Source organism: Manis javanica, chromosome 3 (genome assembly GCF_040802235.1).
Source record: "Manis javanica isolate MJ-LG chromosome 3, MJ_LKY, whole genome shotgun sequence".
Lineage (NCBI taxonomy): Eukaryota > Metazoa > Chordata > Mammalia > Pholidota > Manidae > Manis > Manis javanica.
In genome coordinates, this window is record NC_133158.1 from 136,948,441 (window position 1) to 136,967,888 (window position 19,448).

General features: G+C 38.9%; 1 protein-coding gene across 5 annotated transcripts in view; it reads left to right on the forward strand.

The window, feature by feature from the left end:
* GOLIM4 (golgi integral membrane protein 4) overlaps positions 1 to 19,448 on the forward strand; it is a 69,556-nt gene that overhangs the window by 26,860 nt on the left and 23,248 nt on the right. For 3 of the 5 annotated variants that reach the window (XM_017661041.3, XM_017661044.3, XM_017661042.3), the window contains exons 2-7: positions 10,215 to 10,289; positions 11,554 to 11,603; positions 13,133 to 13,186; positions 14,461 to 14,611; positions 18,284 to 18,366; positions 18,876 to 18,959. In XM_017661041.3, the coding sequence (XP_017516530.3) occupies positions 10,215 to 10,289; positions 11,554 to 11,603; positions 13,133 to 13,186; positions 14,461 to 14,611; positions 18,284 to 18,366; positions 18,876 to 18,959 (497 nt within the window). The remainder of the gene's footprint in view (positions 1 to 10,214; positions 10,290 to 11,553; positions 11,604 to 13,132; positions 13,187 to 14,460; positions 14,612 to 18,283; positions 18,367 to 18,875; positions 18,960 to 19,448) is intronic. The other 2 variants (XM_017661045.3, XM_017661046.3) reach the window with 1 other exon arrangement.

The following is a 19,448-nucleotide window of genomic DNA, read 5'->3' on the forward strand; positions in this document are numbered from 1 at the left end:
CTATCCTATTTTTTACCAAATATCTGCGGCTGAGGACATTTACAGTGATGAACCCGAGAGAGAAATTCCACAAATGTCTTGTCTCCATGTGAAGATGGTCACTCTTTAGGAAACTCTCAGGGGACTAAAACACTCACCTGAGGTAAGGCAGACACAGATGTCAGCCAAGCATGTGAAGAGTTTGAATCAAATTGGGGAGATGTGGGTGGAGAAAAAGTGACATATCTGAATGTGTTTTCTATTTCATTAAAGTAACTGAAAATAGCATGTACTATGGCTTAGACAAATAATTATACATTCAGAAAAGCATATAAATCATCAGTCTTTAGCTCAGTGAATTTTCACAAAGCAGACGGTGTGGTGAGCACTCAGACCAAGAATCAGAGCATCACTGGCTCACACACATGCTCCCCTTGCTCTCTCTCCGTCACTGCCTGCCCACCTCCCACTGCCATATGCATGGTGAGAACAGTATCCTGTCTTCTGTCATCATGAATGAGTTTTGCTCATTTTTGAACTTCTTTATAAGTAGAATCATTCAGTAAGTGCCACTTTGCTGTCTGGCTTCTTTATTCAACATTATGCTTGTGAAATTCATCTGTGTTCTTATGTTTAGTTTGTTCACATTGCTGAGCGATATTTCATTTTCTAAGCAACTGCAGCTTACCCATTCTACTAGGGCAGATGTTTGTATTGTTCCAACTTGCAACTATTATGATACTGCTGCCCTTAAGATTCTCCTGTGTGACTTCTGGAAACTAAATGTCAAGCATTTGGTTGGATACTTGCCTCAGAGTGTAATTTATTGACCACAAAGTATGTCTTCAGCTTTGGCAATACTGCCAGTTTTCTAAAATGGTTGTACCAATTTATACATCCATCAGCAAAGTAGAGAGTTCCTTCCTCCACATTCTTGTCAACTTTTGGTATTTTCTGTCTTTTAAAATTTTAGCCATTTTGATGAGAGAATAATGGTTTTGCATTATGGTTTTAATTTGATTTCCTTCATGACTAATTTAATTGACTACTTTTTCATATATTCAGTCACTATTAAACTATCATTAAGTTCATATTCTTCTTCCCTTCCCACTCTTTTCACTAACCTAAAATTTCATATATTCCAGTTGGAAAAAAAATCAACTTACTTTAATTGGATTGTCTTATTGGCAGAAGTAGAGATCTTTTTATGTTCAGGCAATATGGAAATTTAACCTTTGTGTTACTTTAACTTTTTGCAGTAACTGCCTAACTAATCTATCAACTTCTACACTCTTGGATTTTCTATCTTCTACACTATCCTTGAAGTTATTTTTCTTAAATCATAGAGATCTGTTCATGTTAATTATAGCCCCATGTCATTCATTTTCTCCCCACCCTGATTACCCACCTTCCTATCAACCTGATGCTAAACAGTGTTTCCAGAACTCCTCTATAAAAGTAATGGAGGAGCAGTTGGAGCACACTTGCTATATATGCAAATTATCAGAATATATTGAATATATTCAAATTAACATCTTCCCTGGAAATTCTAATTTAGTAGATTCAGATAAGGCTGCAGGAATCTGTGCTATTAACAAGCACTCCAGGCTATTGTTATCATCAGGGAAGTTTGAAGAATACTACAAACAGGTTGTTTTGTTTTTGCCTCAGTGCTGTTGCACTGGATTTTTCTGTCCTTCCTCTTTTGTCATCTTTTAACATCCATACAAATGTTACCTCCTGGAGGCTGCCTTGACTCCTGTAGACGAGTGAGTCACTCTGCAATCACTAAATGTTTATTCCTGATCTTCCTCACAAACCTATTCCACCAAAGGCCTTCCCCATCTCAGCTGATTAACATGTGCTGGTTTATCTTTGGTATAAATGCAGAGCCTGTCACAGCTTGCATACTGGTCCTATTCTACCATTACCTCATGCCTGGATTATTGCAGAAGCCTGCTAATAACTAGTTTCCCTGCTTATATTTGCACCCATGTGGTCACAGCGACTGTTATTTTAAAATCTAAGTCATCACCACATGTTCCTGCTCGGAACCCTTCAAAGGCTCCCCATGCCTCCTCAGAGTAAAAAGCAGTGTCTTCCCTGAGGTCCATGCCAATCTCCTCCTTCCCCACCTTCACCCTTTGACCTTCTATGCTCACTTCACCTCAGCTACACTGGCCTTCCAGGTTTTCTTAGAATATCCCAGGTATACTTGGACTGTAGGGCTTTTGCAGTGCTCGTCCCTCCTCTCTGGAACATTCCCCCTGCTGTCTGTAGTACTCTTTCACTTTTCTCAAGTCTTCGCTCAAATGTCTTCTCAGTGAGTCCTGCCTTGACTGTCAGATTTAAGAAAGAAACCCAACCTGTCCTTCCTACACCTCTGATCTCTTTTACCCTGTTCTTTTTTCCCCACCATGGCACTCACTTCTAATGTAATATTAATTACATTTACTATCATTTATATCTCTCTGCAAGAATATGAGCTCCCCAAAGGCAAGTATGTTTTAGTGTTGTGTTCATGATGTATTCCCAAATACCAGAACAATGCCTGGCACATGATCAGTGCTCTATGCGTATTTGATCTGTTGAATGAAATATCCAGGATGCAAGAGATAAGAGACCTTGAACGGTATCTCTTTATAAGCAAGAATCTTATGAACTCTCTTGTGAGATTCATTGCGTATTTTCACATCGTGAAGTGCAAACCTGACATTGGGAGTTTAGATGAAGATGGGGTTTTTTGTGTATTGCTGTGTTGATTTGAAGAAGCCAGTATACCTCAGCTCATCCTGCCCTAATTGTAGACATTCTCTGGGACATAGGTTTATACTAAGTAAAATCCTCCTAGGCACTGATATTTGAATACTGAATTTCAGGTTGTTTCCTCTTTGCTGCTGTTTACAGAGGCAGGTTCCTGTGAAGAAATCAGATAGCTCATGAAAATTAAATGTCTTTATGTTTGGTTCAAGCACATCAGTTTTGAAAAGTATATGCATAAATTCATAGTCTCATTATAAAACCAATGTACTTTTGCATATTTTAACGCATCTGAAGGGCATTCTTAGACATCCTTGCATCAATTTTGGGTGACCAGAAACCTAGCTCTCTTTCTCTTTCACACATTATTTGCTGAAATACTATAATGCTGCCCTGCTCCAGTATGACTGCTGGATAAGAAGGATATTACTGTATGGGGTCTATTTATATAATTTTAGAATAACTTTTGTTTCTATTACTATGTCTTTAAGCTTCTAATATATATGCATATACAGTACATGTAATTTTTGCTTTGCAGAGCACAGCATTTTCATGAGATGGGAGGATATTTTTTCTTTCAGCTTACAAAGAGATTCTGTTTAAAAATCTGCTGGTTCAGCAGGCCATTATGTCAGCCTAGCTCACGTAACCTTTGGTGATCTGTCATTATCTTCTTACTGTTTTACCTGTCTTTGTCTCTTCTCACAACCCAAGTTTATTGATTATTAGCTTTTTATAAGAGTCAGTCCTACACTTTATTGTCTCCCAAGGTGTCTGGGACACTGTTGGGCTGTAATGTAATAGCTTTGAGCAGCTAAGAGAAGAATCCTTTCATGAGGAGTGAATCATAAGAATGATTATTAGTAGCTCACCATTTGAAAGAATGCCAAAAAGAAGACTTGAATGAAGAAATATATTGTAAGTCAGCTAATATCATACTTGTTTGAAAAAGCCAAATCTCAATTAGATAGTGTCATTTATCCAGGGGAAAGCCTCAGTATAGTTTTATTCAAAGTGGAAAAGGCAGTTAAGCACCAATTCAAATCATGGTTAAAATTTCCATTTAAATGACTTAATAAACTGTATGCATTAGCAAACTTAAAAATAGACACTTGTGTGAGCTATTATAGGAACTTTATTGTGTGATAAGAAAATACTTCAGTTGCCATGCAGAGAAAAATACCTAATCAGACTGTCCTTTTTTCTTGTAGCATTCTGAAAGCTGCTATATTTCAGGGCTATGATTTAATGCTAGTCTTTTGAGTCTCTACATCAAGATATACATTTAAATTTAATTTGTGTTATTCATCTCTTCTCTGGGATATGCAAGTACTAATAAGCCAACAAATGTGGATATTCTGTTTAAAAATGCTGGGACATAGAGGATGGCTGGCAAATGAGGAAAAGAACGAAGTATCTTCTAAATACATTTATTCATTTAACAAGTATTAAGTACAGCTAGATATAAGGAACTGGGGGATAGCTAGGGTTTGGGATATAGAAGAGAAGGAATAAGGAGACAGCCAATCCCAGCCTTCAAAGCACATAAGGTTCATTCATTCATTATCTATTGAATGCCTATAATTCAGTGTACCAGGGATACAATAATGAAATAAAGCAAACCAGAACATTTTACCCTAGCTGAGCTTATACTCTAGTGGGATAGAAAGACAATAAATAAGACAAATAAGTAAAACAGTGTTGTGGAGTAAGTGCTAAGGAGACAAAGTAGCAAATGAGACTGTAAGTGTTGCTGGTGGGGAGCAGGTGGCAGTTTTAGATAGGCTGTCCAGGAAAGGACTGGTGAGAGGTGTATTTTTAGGAACAGTCTGAAAAAAGTGAGGGAGCTAGTCACACAGTATCCGGAGGAGGGGCAGTGGAGGAGCCAGGGAAGGGCAGTAGGAGGTGCTGAGGTGAAATGTGCTTAGCATGTCAGGGCATAATGGGGAGGCTGCCGTGTGGCGGGAGCAGGATGAACAATGGAGTGAAGCCTTGAAAGAGCTTTGGGTTTGACTCGGAGTGATGAAAAGTCATTGAAAGTTTTTGCCCTCAGGCTGGAACATAAATATGTAAGTTAGTAAAAGGAGCTAACCATACGACAAGGATCATGAATACTTAAATTCAGCAAAAAGTTGTCAAGCAGACTGGAAAGCTTGAATTGTACTCATAGATGTGGAACTGGGGTTGAATGAGAAGTGCAAACTGGACTTAATGGTGTAGGAGGTATTGTTGAGCAGTCATTGGTTTTAAGAAGACGGATACAGAACTGGAGGAGACTGTTGAAAGAGTTAGGCAGAGACCGCAGAGACAGGGCTTTAGGGGTGCCCTTGGCTACGTATGGGGGCTGGCTGGGGGTTCCAGGGGGAGCCTCAAAATGGTACGAGTTATCCCCCTTCATTTTTTCTTTACTACTTGTTTTATGTGGGTTGTTTTCTAAGGAGATCTCCTGTATTCTTTCTCAGACTTCTGAGGTAAAATTACGACAAAAGGAAGGAGAGATAATTGGCAAACGGTACACATGATGTTTTCTTCCTGTTAATTACCAACTCACTGTTCTGCAGAGGAGGGAGATGGATTGGTGGCTGGCCTCCACCCAACTTCTGGCAAGTTAGAACCACAACCGAAAACTATTCTACAGGACTGTAATACATATCTATGGTTTTAGGCCTAAAAGAACAAAAACAAAACCTCAAAAGTGTTATAGTTTTGGAACTGTAGTGATTTCAGTTTATTTTCCTTTCTTGTCATCTCTCTCGCCATCCTACTTAAAACTCTTCAACCGTGATTTCAGAAACATGAATTTGTTCATTTTAAATGCTTTTTATCATCTGTAAAATGATAAAGGTACTTAACAATCCTTAATGTTTTCATAAGTTGAATTGTGTGACTTTCATATCAAGCCTCAGTTATTGTTTTTTTTTTAATAAAGATAAAACACTACATTATTGTCAGGACTGAAAGCAAAATTTTATGGGTTGTTACTTCTGCCAAAGAATTATTGCCCCTCTTGGCTTAAAGTGTTAAAACACTTAGCAGCATATTCTGTTTAACTTTAGAGTATTGCTTTCTAATTCTGAATGGGAGCAGTTTGCCCTGAAATGTCATAGATACGTATTTTGCCCATACATGGATGTATACAACTAATTTCTCTGTGACTTTCAAATGGAAGTCAGAGTTAAAAGTGGAAAATTGCTATAGGAAGTCAGTATGATTTTAAACTCTTGAGTGCTTCAAGGGGGAGTAAAACCTCTTTCCATTCTGGACGGCATGGAAAATATTAAAGTCCTTTTTGGTAAGCAGGCAAGACAATGAGTATTATGCATTTTCATCTTTTTCTCTTGAGTTCTTGTGATTCAGATCCTGTCCCTGTCACAGTGTTATTCTGCATTAAAGATCCTGAAGGCCAAGATTAAACCATTTGTTTTATACTTATTTTTCCTTAAACTTCTTTGGTGCTTTGAGAATGGACATTATGTGCCTTTTTTCTTGCAAATGTCTTAGCAGTATTAGTTCATCTTGACTGATGCCCTTGATGCGAGAATATAAATAGAAAAATAGAGCTAGGTGACAAGGATTGATTAGCAATCCTCCTTCTAAGGAAAACAGTAAACCTATCTAGATAAATTGTTAGCTCAAAAGCCTGGGGTTGAAAGAATAAAGGGTCATGTGTGTGTGTGTGTGTTTAATTGATGGAGAAATTTTCTGGAAGAGTTACAAGGATACAAAGATTCTATCTGGTCTGTTTTACTGTCTTTTTAAAAAAACAACTTACGGTTTTACTAAGCTATTGGAATGATCATTTGCTTTTTCCTTTTTTTTAAGGGAAGTGTTTTTTTAGTTAAAAGAAAACTGAGAAAAGTATTTTATTGCCTTTCCAGTCTGTCTCTGTCCATATGTAGTATTTCATTCATTCATTCATGTGTATGATTACTTTGTTATTATTAGACTTTAATTGTAGGATATAAAGGGCTCAGGGAATCACCAGCTTCCTTCTCTGGCACTTAGAAGCCAACACAGATAGGTGAAAAATATTTTAGAATTTTCTAGCATTTACTCTGTGCCGGGCAGTATTCTAAGCATTTGACATATGTTAACTCATTTAGCCCTGACATCCACCTAAAGGGACAGGTCCTATTATTCCCATATACCACATAAGGAAACTGAAGTACAGAAAAGTTCAGCAATTTGTCCCATAAGGAATGGATGTGGGATTTAAACCCAGACACCAGAATCTGCACTCTCAACTGAAATATCACTGCCTGCCTGTTTTCTTCTCCCCTTCTTTCCAGAATTTCCAGTTCCAATGGTTAATTTTCACTCTCACTCTCCTTTATTTAATGTGGTTTCCTCAGCTTAGATTTTAGGGCTCCTTTTCAGTTTGTTTTCCTTTTTCTGAGCTTGATAATGAGCAGGGCGTCTCCAGCTTCCCTCAGGAACTGCCGCTCCATTCTCTCACCTTCCTCCTTGGTGGAATCCCCAGCCCCCAAACTATTTCTGCATTAAGTTGTATTGCACTGGGACCAGAGTCTGGTGCTATAATAATGGCTTGACCAGTTCTGAGTAAGATAATATTAATAGTACAGTTATCTCCTGCTTTGTACATATATCCTCTATTCCTGTTTACCACATGTTTTTTTCCTACTGCATCTGCAAAACCACATTCTTCTTGCCTTAGGTCTTGCTATTAGTGATGCTTTTATGTATTCATGAATGTCTCAGATTTTCCAAGACCTTTCAATTTTGACTGTTATCTACAACCATACTTACCTCTTTTTGGACACTGGTAAAGCAGATATTCAGATTATTTATGGAAGTTTGTAACTGTGTGTCCTAGGATCTTCACATGATATTCTCCCTGTGTGCATGCCTGTGTCCAAAATACCCTTTTGATAAAGACACCAATCATATTGGATTAGGGGCCTGCTGTACCCCAGTATGACCTCTCTTGGCTCTGGGATACACTGTTACTAATATGTTGGATGTATAAATTTCCATTGAGCAGAAAGCAGTCAGAGACAGTTGTGTGAATCAATAAACTACATGGGTATTTGGGGCCAGCTTTTGATACACTATCTTCCTGACTGCAGAGCAGGGAAGAGACTTAAGAATGGAGCATCATCTCCCACCCTCCCATGTGCAACGCTCCTCTCCCTCCCCTACACTTGCTCTCTACTTGGTATAATCTAGTGGTCCCTCTACTCTTACTGAAGATAATGTTTCAAAACACATGCTTTCTCAACAAATGGGCTTGTAACCTAGCTTTCTGGAGTACAACTACCTTTAGCCCAATTTCATACCTTTGTGCCTTTGTCCCTGTTATGTCTCCTAGGAGTGCCTTTCTCTTATGCCCCATCTGCCAAATTGCTGTCACTCCCAAAGCCAAGATATCACCACCTCTGAGAAGTCTTCCCTCAGCCTTTCCCATCCAGAGCTCATCCTTGGGTTTCTTTGGGCTTAAATATGCTTTTTTTAAAATGCAAAATGTATTTAGCTCTCATTATTTACAAATTACCCCTCTCCTATATTAGGCTTGAGCTTTTTTGTAGCCAAAGCCCATGTCTATTCATTTGTCATTTCTACTCATAAGGTGGTGCCAGGTATAGAGTAGGGGCTCAGTAAATGCAGAGATGAATTGCATTCCTTTAATCATGGCACAGGGATAAAATGGTCATCTGATGAATAGAGTAGGGACCTGCTGGACAAAGGGATGGGAGCAGGGATTATTGTGATGACTAGTGGGAGGCTGAGAATGAGGGGGAAGAGGAGAGAGGTGTGGGCATGCCTCTCAGGGATGACACCATACCAGTGTGGGTGGTGGCAGGCATTCTAGAAGCTGTGAACAGAGATGCAAGGACAGGTAGGGACTGTGGGAGCTGTAGAGGGAGCCCTGGGAATGGAAGGCTCATAGGAGATGACAAGGTGAGAGTTACAGTTTGGGGAAAAGGTGGGGGACCCAGGAGATGACGGCCATGTTGGAAGGAGGGCAGCAGTAGCTGGCAACTGGCATCTGTGACCATGAGGCAAAGGCAGGAAGTGGGAGCGGGCACCCCTTCAAGCAGCAAGGGTTGTAGCAGGGAGAGGGGTGTTGCTGTGACTGTAGCACCTTTGGACCGCCAGTAGTGTGGGCAATTGTACATACTGTACGTGGTGAGACAGTGATTGACAATTGATTTGTGTCTTAGGTAGCCATGGGGAGCCGGGGCCTGGTAAAAGAATCAAACGACTGGTTTGGCGTAGCTTGCCAGGGAATGACTCATATGTGACCACAGTGCTGAGCAAACTGGGCTCACAGGGTGCATCAGAGAGTGACTGGGCTCTCCTCTCCTTTCCCGTCATTGCTTGTCCAGACCACTTTGTGGGGCTGGATTTTCTGTCCCTGGATGAAATCTCAGACAGATTTGGCTGCCTCTTGGCTTCTCTCAGATTGAAAAAAAAGTTTCAGTAATTTTAATGGTAAACATAGTCTTGGTTTAGTAAGTATCACGTCTGGTCCAGTACTAATGAACTCGATACATATTTTGTACTAGTACGTATCCAGCATACGAATGCATATTTTATGCATCCCTGGGTATAGCTTCTCCCTCACTCCCAGCCCATTTGCTGTAGGGGGGAAGCCTTCAGTAGGGGAGAGAGTTCTGAGGGGCTGCTTTTCCCTATTTGCTCCCTGCCACACATACTCTTCCTCCCCACTCACCAGGCAACTCTGGCTTCTTCAGAATAGACTGGGTAGGTAGGGATGATAAACTGCAGGAGGGTCTAAACAGCAATGACACCAGTTTGCTATTGGTTTCTTGCCATGGCAGTTGTAAACCTGATTGGTTCTTTCATGGGCGCATTTATAGGTGCTTTGGGGAGCCCCTCCTGCCTTCATCTCTGTGGCTCTGTCACCTGCGTTTCCCTTGACACTGGGGAATACACTCTCTCCTCTTTACTCCCAGTGGTATGCTGCTGGGGCTTCCTCGCTGGTCTGAGAAACCTTGATTCAGATTCAGATAATGTTGACTTGGCAGTACTTTCGGGATATCTAGGAAGAAAAACCCTATCGGCTTTAGAAATACTATTCTAGTACTAAAGAGAGATGGGAGCTGGAGATACAGACATGGGGGTAAATGCTGTGTGGACGGATGGTGGTTGAAGTTGTCCAAGTGGACACGTTTGCCTGAGACGAGACATGGAACCTCATAGAAACATTTGCATTTCAGAGGCAAGAGAAGGAAAAGGAGCTGGCAAAGCAGGTGGAAACCTCTACCAGCATATTGGTTCTATAAAGGGCTTCCTGTAGAGGAGTCAGCCCACAATTAGGTCTATTCTTGTGTCTGTTTTTCACTCAGAATGTGGAACTTCTAAATACATCCATTTTAATTTTAATTGTGAGAAGACCCTAAACTGTTTTCCTCCTGTTTTGAAAACTGAAGTTAATTTTACTTTAGAATTTCTAATAATTTGGAGACAAATTTTAACTTTTTATTTTCCAGTTGTGTATGAACACAGATCAAGATTAGAGAAATCCTTGCAAAAGGAAAGACTTGAGCATAAGAAAGCAAAGGAAGGTAAATATATAATATTATTTGTGTCTTGTATTTTTATCATACTCTTCTTTGAAGCATAATATACTTGCTTTAGTGTTTTTTTTGCTAAGAAATTTCTCAGCTTCTCCCCAAGCCAGTTTTATAAGTGGACAGAAAAAGTCAAGCAGTATATTATGCATTGTACAATAAAATAATTCCTTCCCAAGATTTAGAGTCTTTCATTCAGCTTGTGCCACCTTGAGGTAGTTCGTAGATTGGTCATACAAAATATTTCAGAAATAACAAACAGCTTTTCATCTGAATATTACAGACTGACATTACTCATACCTGCAACTTCTGTCCACAGATATCCACAGGAAATAAGTGTGTGATACCCAGAATATAACAAATTTTGTATATACACATGCACTTATATGTATGTATATATATATATACACACTTATAACATAATTGATCACATTGTATGGTGTCTTTTAGGTTATGCGGTTGTTTTTATCTTGTAAAGGCTTTTACTGGCACAGCCTATTGGTTCAGTTTAAAAAATTAACACTTAGCATTAGGCAATGCAATTGATTTTTGCCAGAATTTTTCTGTAAAGCATAGATTTGTAATTTGAAATGATCTGCAGTTTCACTTTTATTTATTTATTCATGTTTTGTGATAAATCTTGAGATTTAAGGTAGGTCACCTTGGTGTGGTGTGGAAGGGGGGAGAACAGAGGCAGTGTGTGTTAGGATGCTTACTGACCCTTGGAGTAAGCCTGTGTGAAGAAGAGCAGCTGAACATCATTAAAGTGTTTTGTTAGCATTTGAATTTTTCTTGTCTTCAAATGCAGAATGATTTTATAGAGCCATCTGGTGGATAATAAAACTTCCATAGCATTCATGATGGCTTCCACGGCTTGATTTCTCTTTTCACGTCCTGATGATTTTAGTGCGCCATCTAGTGGACTGTAATCATCTCTTGTCTTTCGATGTGTTTTGTTTTTTTCCTCCTTAATTTTGAGAATTAACCACAGAGTGCACGTTCTAAATTCACTTAATCGGTTATAATATGGATTTTTTGTTGATGCAGAATTTATAGCTTTAAGGTAAAAAGAAAAATTTTATAGTCTTTTCAACCCTTTCTAAAGTGTTGAGGCAAAATAAAATATATAAATTACCAAGATTCCTTTACACCTAAAATATTTTGCAAGTCTGAGCAGTTTCCTTTGTTCCTTTAGATGATTAAAAATTTCAGAGTGAGTTAACTTATACTCTATTTTTTTCTATTTTGCATTTCCTAGATTTTCTTGTTTATAAGTTAGAAGCACAAGAAACACTAAATAAAGGAAGGGTAAGTTTTTTTTTTTACCTTACTTTTTTTTATTTCATGAAACTTGAAGAAGAGGGAAATGTATTTGTAAAATATTTTACTCTGTTGATCATTAGGATTGTAGGGCCAAAACTCTACCTCTCTCTCTGTTTCTACAAAATTCCAGGAGAAAGACCTTAAAAATTGTTCTGTTAAAACCTGCCTTTATTTATCACATTTTTAATAGTAGTGATAAATATTGGGAATAGCCTAATGTTCAGAAACAAAGAGAAGATTATTTTTATTTATTTGTTCCTTTGTATTCTCCCTTTTCTAGAGAATGTGATGTGTATCTGGTTTGCCCTTGCATAACATTACTGTTATTCGCACAGACACTACCCTGTACGACAGTACCTGACCTAGAGTCAGCATTCAAAAACATTTGTGAAATGAATGAATGAAAGAATGAATGATACTGGCATTTACAAAATTTTTTAAGTCCAAATTAACTGGAGAAAAATGAGCTTTTACTCTAAGAAAAATATGCAAGCATTAGTTGGATAAAACATTGGCATTTGGGAATATTAAAATGAGAAGAGTCCATTCCTTGGATAGCGAGGAGGCTGTCAGCTTTTACCTTTTACCTGCTTTTAAAAGGCCTAACCAAAACTGCATGCGTTTTGTTGTGTGTTTTACAATCTAATTTTCTTATACTAAAATACAGTAGTACAGCAGTGAAATAAAGTAATAAGGCAAAAATCCAGTTCATTTTAGAAGTTGTAAAAATATGGAAAAAGTGATTTTACTTGTGCTGGCGTTGGGGTAAAAGCAAGGAATGTGGTGCATAATACAGAACAACACACTGTGGGGAGAGAAAACTGTCAGGTGTCTGGTACACTGACCACTTATGGCTGCCCAGGACTGTGGACTTTGTGAGGTCCAGCAGTCAGTGCTCCAACTGCTCACCAAGACACCTTACTGGACCAGGAGTGCAGCCGCTGCCTCAGGCTCAAGTGTCAGTCTGGCTCTGTTACTAAAGGAAATGCTTGCCCTTGGCCTGTCCTTACCCCTTCTCTGTTTCTCACTCTTCGAAATAGAGTCTCACTGGGGCAAAGTAATATATGTAGAATTTCTTACCCACAGAAGCTAAGGGAAATAAAGCACCTTTCTCTCCCCTCCCTTAAGCCATGCTAAGCTGGCAAGGCCTTGTCCTAGCTCTTCACCTCTCCTCCCCTCTTCCCCTTGGAGCACCTGGCACAATGTATTAACCACAAGCTGTGACTGTGTCTCAAGACCAGTTCCCCCATATGTCTGGCCCTCAGTTCTTCTCAGTATGAGAGTGGAAGTAAATTGTCTCCGAGAACCCTGTCAGCTACTGTTTTATGATTTCATGTCTTGCTTTGTCATTATGAAAATCTAGCCAATGTATAGGAATGGTTCAACCTTGGGATTCATTTTAGCTGACATGCAAGTAAATAAATGCAATTGTTCCATTAAGAGCTTTAAGTTGTGTTTGACAAGAGAGCCAGATTTGTTATCTTTGTGTTAACTATTTTCTTTTCAATTTACAGCAAGATTCCAATAGTAGATATAGTGCGTTAAATGTGCAACATCAGATGTTAAAAGTGAGTAATTTAAAGTTCTTCTTCATGAATGAATGAAAAAATTAAGTAATTTAAGCAATTAAGGAAATTTTACAGAAAGTTAATTTGTATTGTAATATGGTATATTATAGTGATATTTGACTTAAAAAATACAGAATTGTAATGCCCCATCATATTTATTATCCAATTAACAAAGCATATTACACATTTTCTTACTAGTCAGGCTCTCTGGTTATCTAATTTTTTAATTTCATTTTTCTCTTTATCATTTAAGGCTTTTTGATTGTTTTCTTTATTGTTTAATTTCTTACAGTCTTTTTTCTTAGATTCCTTCTTTTATCTTAGACACACTGGAGAAAGTAGAATTATTTAAGTGCTTTCTGTTATTGATAGTTCATGTGTTCTTTTACCTACTAGAGGAACACAATTTATATTTAAAGATTCCCCTTCCTTGGTTCTTGTGTAGAACTCATTACTGTGTGTCAGATAGACTTTTTAAAAGGAGAGAGATTTCTTACTTCTGTCAAGCTAGAAGAGATGAGTAGCATGCCATTATGCATCTGCCCAACAGGAAAACCATGCCGTGATCTCCACCCTGCCAGCCCCCAGCTTTTTGTTTGATGCTGGCTTTCCTCCTTTATCAGAGGGGCAAGTGCATTTTATAGAAACCAGAACCTTTCCTGTTGCCAAGAAATTGAAGCAGACCATTCATTCACATAAAGTATTTGGAGACTTGAATGTATCTAGATAGTGGTTACAGCAGAGTATTATAAGCAGGAGTAAGTTATTTAAGAATCATTCTATAAAAAATTGTTACTTTCCAAAAAGGGAAAAGAGTATTTCTTTTTCTTCTTCTTTAATTGGGTCACCAGGATTTTGCTGAAAATCAAAAAAGAGAAATCAGAAAAGTTGCTGGGAAAACATTAGATTGTATGTGGAAGTCCAGGATATCTGTGGAGGAATCATTGTTTCCTTAGCATTACCTTGTTTCCATAGTAATTTCAGTCCCTGGGAATGTCCCCAGATCCCTTCCTTTTCCATCTCTCATGCTAACTTTTAACTTCTTATTGTTCCCATTGGTGTTAAAATTAAGGAGAAAACTATTTTTGGCCACAATCCCAAATATTTAAAAGGTAAAGGGAAGTGAAGGCATCTGTCCAAATTAAAAGCAACTGAGGAAAGCCTGCTTCTTCATTTGGCCTTCTTGTGACAGAAAGGCAAGACTCTCAAGAGGTAACTTAGACTCTGGTACAATTTCGAGAATGGGCACCTCTGCTCAATGTTCATCTTTGCAGAGTCAACACGAGGAGCTAAAGAAACAGCACAGCGATTTGGAAGAGGAACATCGCAAACAAGGAGAAGACTTCAGTAGGACATTTAACGACCACAAACAGAAATACCTGCAGCTGCAGCAAGAGAAAGAACAAGAACTTTCTAAGCTAAAAGGTATTTAGAAATCTAATTAGCTTGTGTATATGGAAATAAGTACTCATATTAATGTTTCAATAGAACAATAGACTTTCGTTTTGTTTTTTTTTGTGTGGTGATTGATTTACATTTATCATGTGGTCCTTTACCAGCCACTTATTTCTTCATAGCAATTTCATATTTATCCTTATCTGTTTGGTTTGGTTTAGGGAAGCAGAATAGAATACATAGTGTTTCTCTACAAATCACTTTGGCCAAGTTGGGCAAGACAGTTCTAGTTCTCTATTTTATGTGCATTGTGAAACCTTTAGTATCTCTGACCCCTGCCCACAAAATGCCATCAATGCTCCCCAGTCGTTGTAATGATCAAAGATTGCCTCATGCATTCCCATGTCTCCAAGGTGCCACAAAGACACTCTGTTGATTATTAATAGTAGCTTCGAAAAGCTCAGGCTCTAGACTGCCCTGGTCAACTTGTCCTCTTCGAGTTCTCCTTATATGACCACAGGCGAGTTGTGTAATCACCGCAGGCTTCAAATGTCTACATCTGTAAAATTGGGATACGTATAAAAAGTATCAACCTCTTTTAGGGTTCGTGTGAGAATTAAATAATTCATGTAGAACACCTAAAATGGTTACTGGTACATGTAAACCTTCTTATGTAGTAACTGCCATCAATATGAGAATCAAGTACTTTGATAGTAATGTGGAACAAAATGTATCATTTCTCTTAGCGCATGTGAGTTTTGGAAAAGGAAAATAGTGTATTCTACAGTCCCCTATTCAGGTGTTAAAAGTTTAAAGTGTGAGAATTGGTTTAAAAAGTACATGGTGCTTGCAAAAGCAGTGGTGAAATCCAAGTAAGGTCTGTATTCAAGTTAACTGTACTGTTCCAAACAATTTCCTGATTATGTATAAGATGGTATCATAGAGGGAAGGAAGCTCATTGATGGGTACTTTGGACTTCTCCATAATTTTTTTGCAATGTTTTGTTTATAATTACTTCAAAATAATAAGTTACAACAACAAGGCACATAGGAGTTAAATAGCTATTGAGGCAGTTTACAAAGGATTAAGGTGGTCTTGATAGAGTTGGCTGGGTGTCAGCAGATGATACCCAAGAGATGTAGACTGTAGGCGCTGTGGCTTGTTGGTTATATGGCAGGTGGTGAGGGGTTGTTAAGATAACAAATCAGAGAAAGGTATCCTATCCTTACAAAGGTAGGGTAAAGCATGTTTTCTTATGCTTACTCTATATTTACTCCTTTCTTTGAAACAAAGTCCATTTATTATAAAATTTTAACAAATTATATATGGAAGTAAGACATTAGGACAATGGAAAATAGGAGGACTTATGCCATGTGAGTTCAGATACTAAGATAATTCAAGCCTTGTAACCTGGTCTGAACTTCTTGGTTCCCAGAACAAAAGAGGTAAGTTATCATCTGAAAAAGAGAATATACCTATGTCTTGGGGGCGCATGTGAGGGAGCGACAGAGACAGAAACAGAGGCAGAGGCAGAGAGAGAGTCAGAGAGTAGTAGAGAAAGGGTGAGAGAGAGGACAGTTTTTCTGGTACCAATTATTTTTTTGGAGAAATTTCTCAGATCTTAACAGAGTGTGACAATGCCTTGATGATACTTTTATAAGCAATTTTCACATCAGCACTTTTGTTTGATTATGGTCCTTGAGAAAAGCTTAGGGGAGTAAATAACTTAAAGCATACTGCAATAGATGCAGGTCAGTAGGGGCAAACTGAGGTGTGTAGTCTGAGTAGTCATAGGTATTCAGTGTGGTACGAGAGAGAATAATTGAGGATTCCTAGGGAGAGGAGCTGAGAGCATGTAAGCTTAGATAATTATTTTCATTATTGTTATAATAGCTGACATTAATAAATGTTTACTATATGCCAGTACCTGGAGAAACTCTTAAGTTATTTAATTCTCATAACAACCTGTAAGGTAGGCATTGCGTTTAGCCTAATCTAACAAATGAAGAAATGAGGTCTACTAAAGGTAAATAACTTAAGAGTAATAGGGCAAAGGCATGGGAGCCACCGCCATCTAGCATCTAGTTCATTCTTTTAAAAACTAATGAAGTTTGGGTATTTCAAGTGTGTGTGTGTGTGTGTGTGTGTGTGTGTGTGTGTACACGCGCTGAAGCCATCTAGTTCATTCTTTTAAAAACTAGTGAAGTTTGGGTGTTTCAAGTGTGTGTGTGTGTGTGTGTGTGTGTGTGTGTGTACACGCGCTGAAGCCCCAATTCCCTTACATTCCCTTAAGTGTGTGTGTGTGTGTGTGTGTGTGTGTACACGCGCTGAAGCCCCAATTCCCTTACATTCCCTTAGATGCCCAGTGGCATCCTGTGTTGACCTTTGAGAAAATCCATTATTTCCTGTAGGTGAACACCCCAGTCACATTTCCCATTTTGTTTGGATCTCTTCCCTAACCCAGTCACGAATCTAATGCCCAGGGATCAGGCGTGGACTGAAAAGGAGTGCAGTGAACAGAAAATAGGATGAGCATTTCGCTTCTGTGCTGAGTACCACAGTAGAGAATTAGAGATTTGCCTGTAGCAGGTGACTACCACTCAGGGACAGTTTGCCTGGCACCATCTAGGTTTATACCTGCTGTCTCAGCATAATTATTAACAGTATCCCCTTTCACTTGCAAAAGTTTCTCCCACTGAAAAACATATTGTCACCCTGCCACCTTTCAGCTTCTGCTGAGTGTTGTCACATGAGAATTGGCTGTTTTGCCAATTTTATCAAACCCAGATTCTTGATTTAGAAACGGTGACAGCTATTCAAATGTAGAGAAGATACTGTATAGACCAACACTGCAGGGGCAAAAAAAAAAAGTTTGTGATTTGGGTTCATCTCAGGAGCTGTCATAAAACATCTAATGTCCAGATACAGGGATATGAGAAAAAAACAAGAGGGTAAGTGAGGTGGGTCTGGAATCTTTAAAGGCACAGCAGTTGTTCTGTGAACAATAGAGTTTGAGATGAGGGAGGTTTTAGGACTTCACTCTTCTAGCTGTAGTCTCACATTGTAGCCCTGGAAAGAGCTGTTCTGTAGCTATTAGAATGAGGATTTAGGTCAGTCAAGAACGTAGTGATAGGAGAAGGAAAATAAATTTGGAATTTTTCAGCAGGTAAATGGGTTTCTCTCTCTCTCCCTCTCCCCCCCCCCCCCCCGCTCTCCCCCCTACTCCCCTTCTCCCTCCTTCCTTCCCTTTATTTCTTGAGTTGCTTTGTAATTGAAATACCTTTTGGAGTCTGTGGAAATTATTCATGCTGTGAGAAATAGGATCTGTACCTTTTGATAACTTTGTTTTTAATTTGCGAAGAGACTACAATCTTAGACTACCCCAGCCCATTACATCTTACTCCTAAGGGCTTGCTTATTAACAGAAATATTTCATTGTTACTCCTGCTTAATTCATAATCCTTAATTTCTATACTTCTATATTGTGTAGCTTGCTTTAAAGTAAACAACTAAATCAGATTGTATTGGGATATCCAGCTGAATCGATACCACATCCCCAAGTTACGAATCCTTGTCAGTTCGGCACATTATACTGTCAAAGTGCAAAACAAATCCTAAAACAAGCTTTAGATATGAAGAGAATAGAATTGGAAGCTTAAAAATCTCAAGACTTTATGGGTGATTTTTCTTTTTTAAAAATAGAAACTGTGTACAATTTGAGAGAAGAGAATAGACAACTAAGGAAAGCGCACCAGGACATACATACACAGCTTCAAGACGTCAAGGTAAAGTGCCACCAAGCGTTTGACTGTGCGGCGTTTGCCTGCTTTACTTTGCAGAATGACTTTAAAGGTCATTCCTTAATTCTGTGCTTTACAAATCTACATTGTTATTTTGGGCTTTGCATAACCTGGAGTGTGCCCAATACTTCTACCACTTTTTCATTGTAAGCTGAAGGTGGTCTGAAAATCCAAACGTTTCCATTGGTACCTAAATGATTCTTAAGATACACGGTTACATTTTCATAAGCCTTTTATTTGCCAAGGTTTATTAATAATGAAAGATTAGCTTCTTTGATTTGATTTCGTTGTCGCGATTGTGGTATTTGGGCGGCCCCGTTTAGGTTCTGGAATAGCACATGAATCGCAGTATCTCTGTGGTAGGTTTTAACTTAACAAATGCTGCCACAACAAGAAGCAAGCGCACTACATCTGGGTGGTCACCCCACTGTCGGCCGAAGAAGAATTTATCTTAGAACGTTAAATCTCAACACGTCAAATCCTTTTTTATGTAGCAACAGCACAAGAATTTACTCTCCGAGCATGAACGACTTGCAGTGACTCTGGAGGACCACAAGAGTGCGCTGGCTGCCGCGCAGGTTAGAAGGGTGGCAGCCTCTCTCTTTCAAGTCTGCTTAACCGCTCTGAATGCCTTTGTGCATGCAGTCTCTGACAGGCCCATCTGCGGTGAATTCCCTAGGACGGACCTATCCTGATCCTGACGATCATGCATGCTTTAAAAATTCAATCAAGAGAATATTAAATAAATCTTTGATTATGTTTTGCATCGGGGTGCATAGGACTGTTTCTACCCTTTACCAGCCCTCCATGTAGTCTAAATCACAAAAGTCACCCCATACATACGATCTTTGGCCCCTCTCTGACCTGTGGTGATACTTCGTATAGGATCTATAGGATTTTATGATGCTGGCTACCTAAATAAATTAGTCAGACCTTTGCTTGCCTCCCTCCCTCCTGTGCCCCCCGCATTTCAGCCTACACACACACCTTTTGGGACTAGGCTTATTACGTGTTTTGGTCAGGTCACAGGAAATAAGACACCTCATGGGAATACAGACAGAAAAACA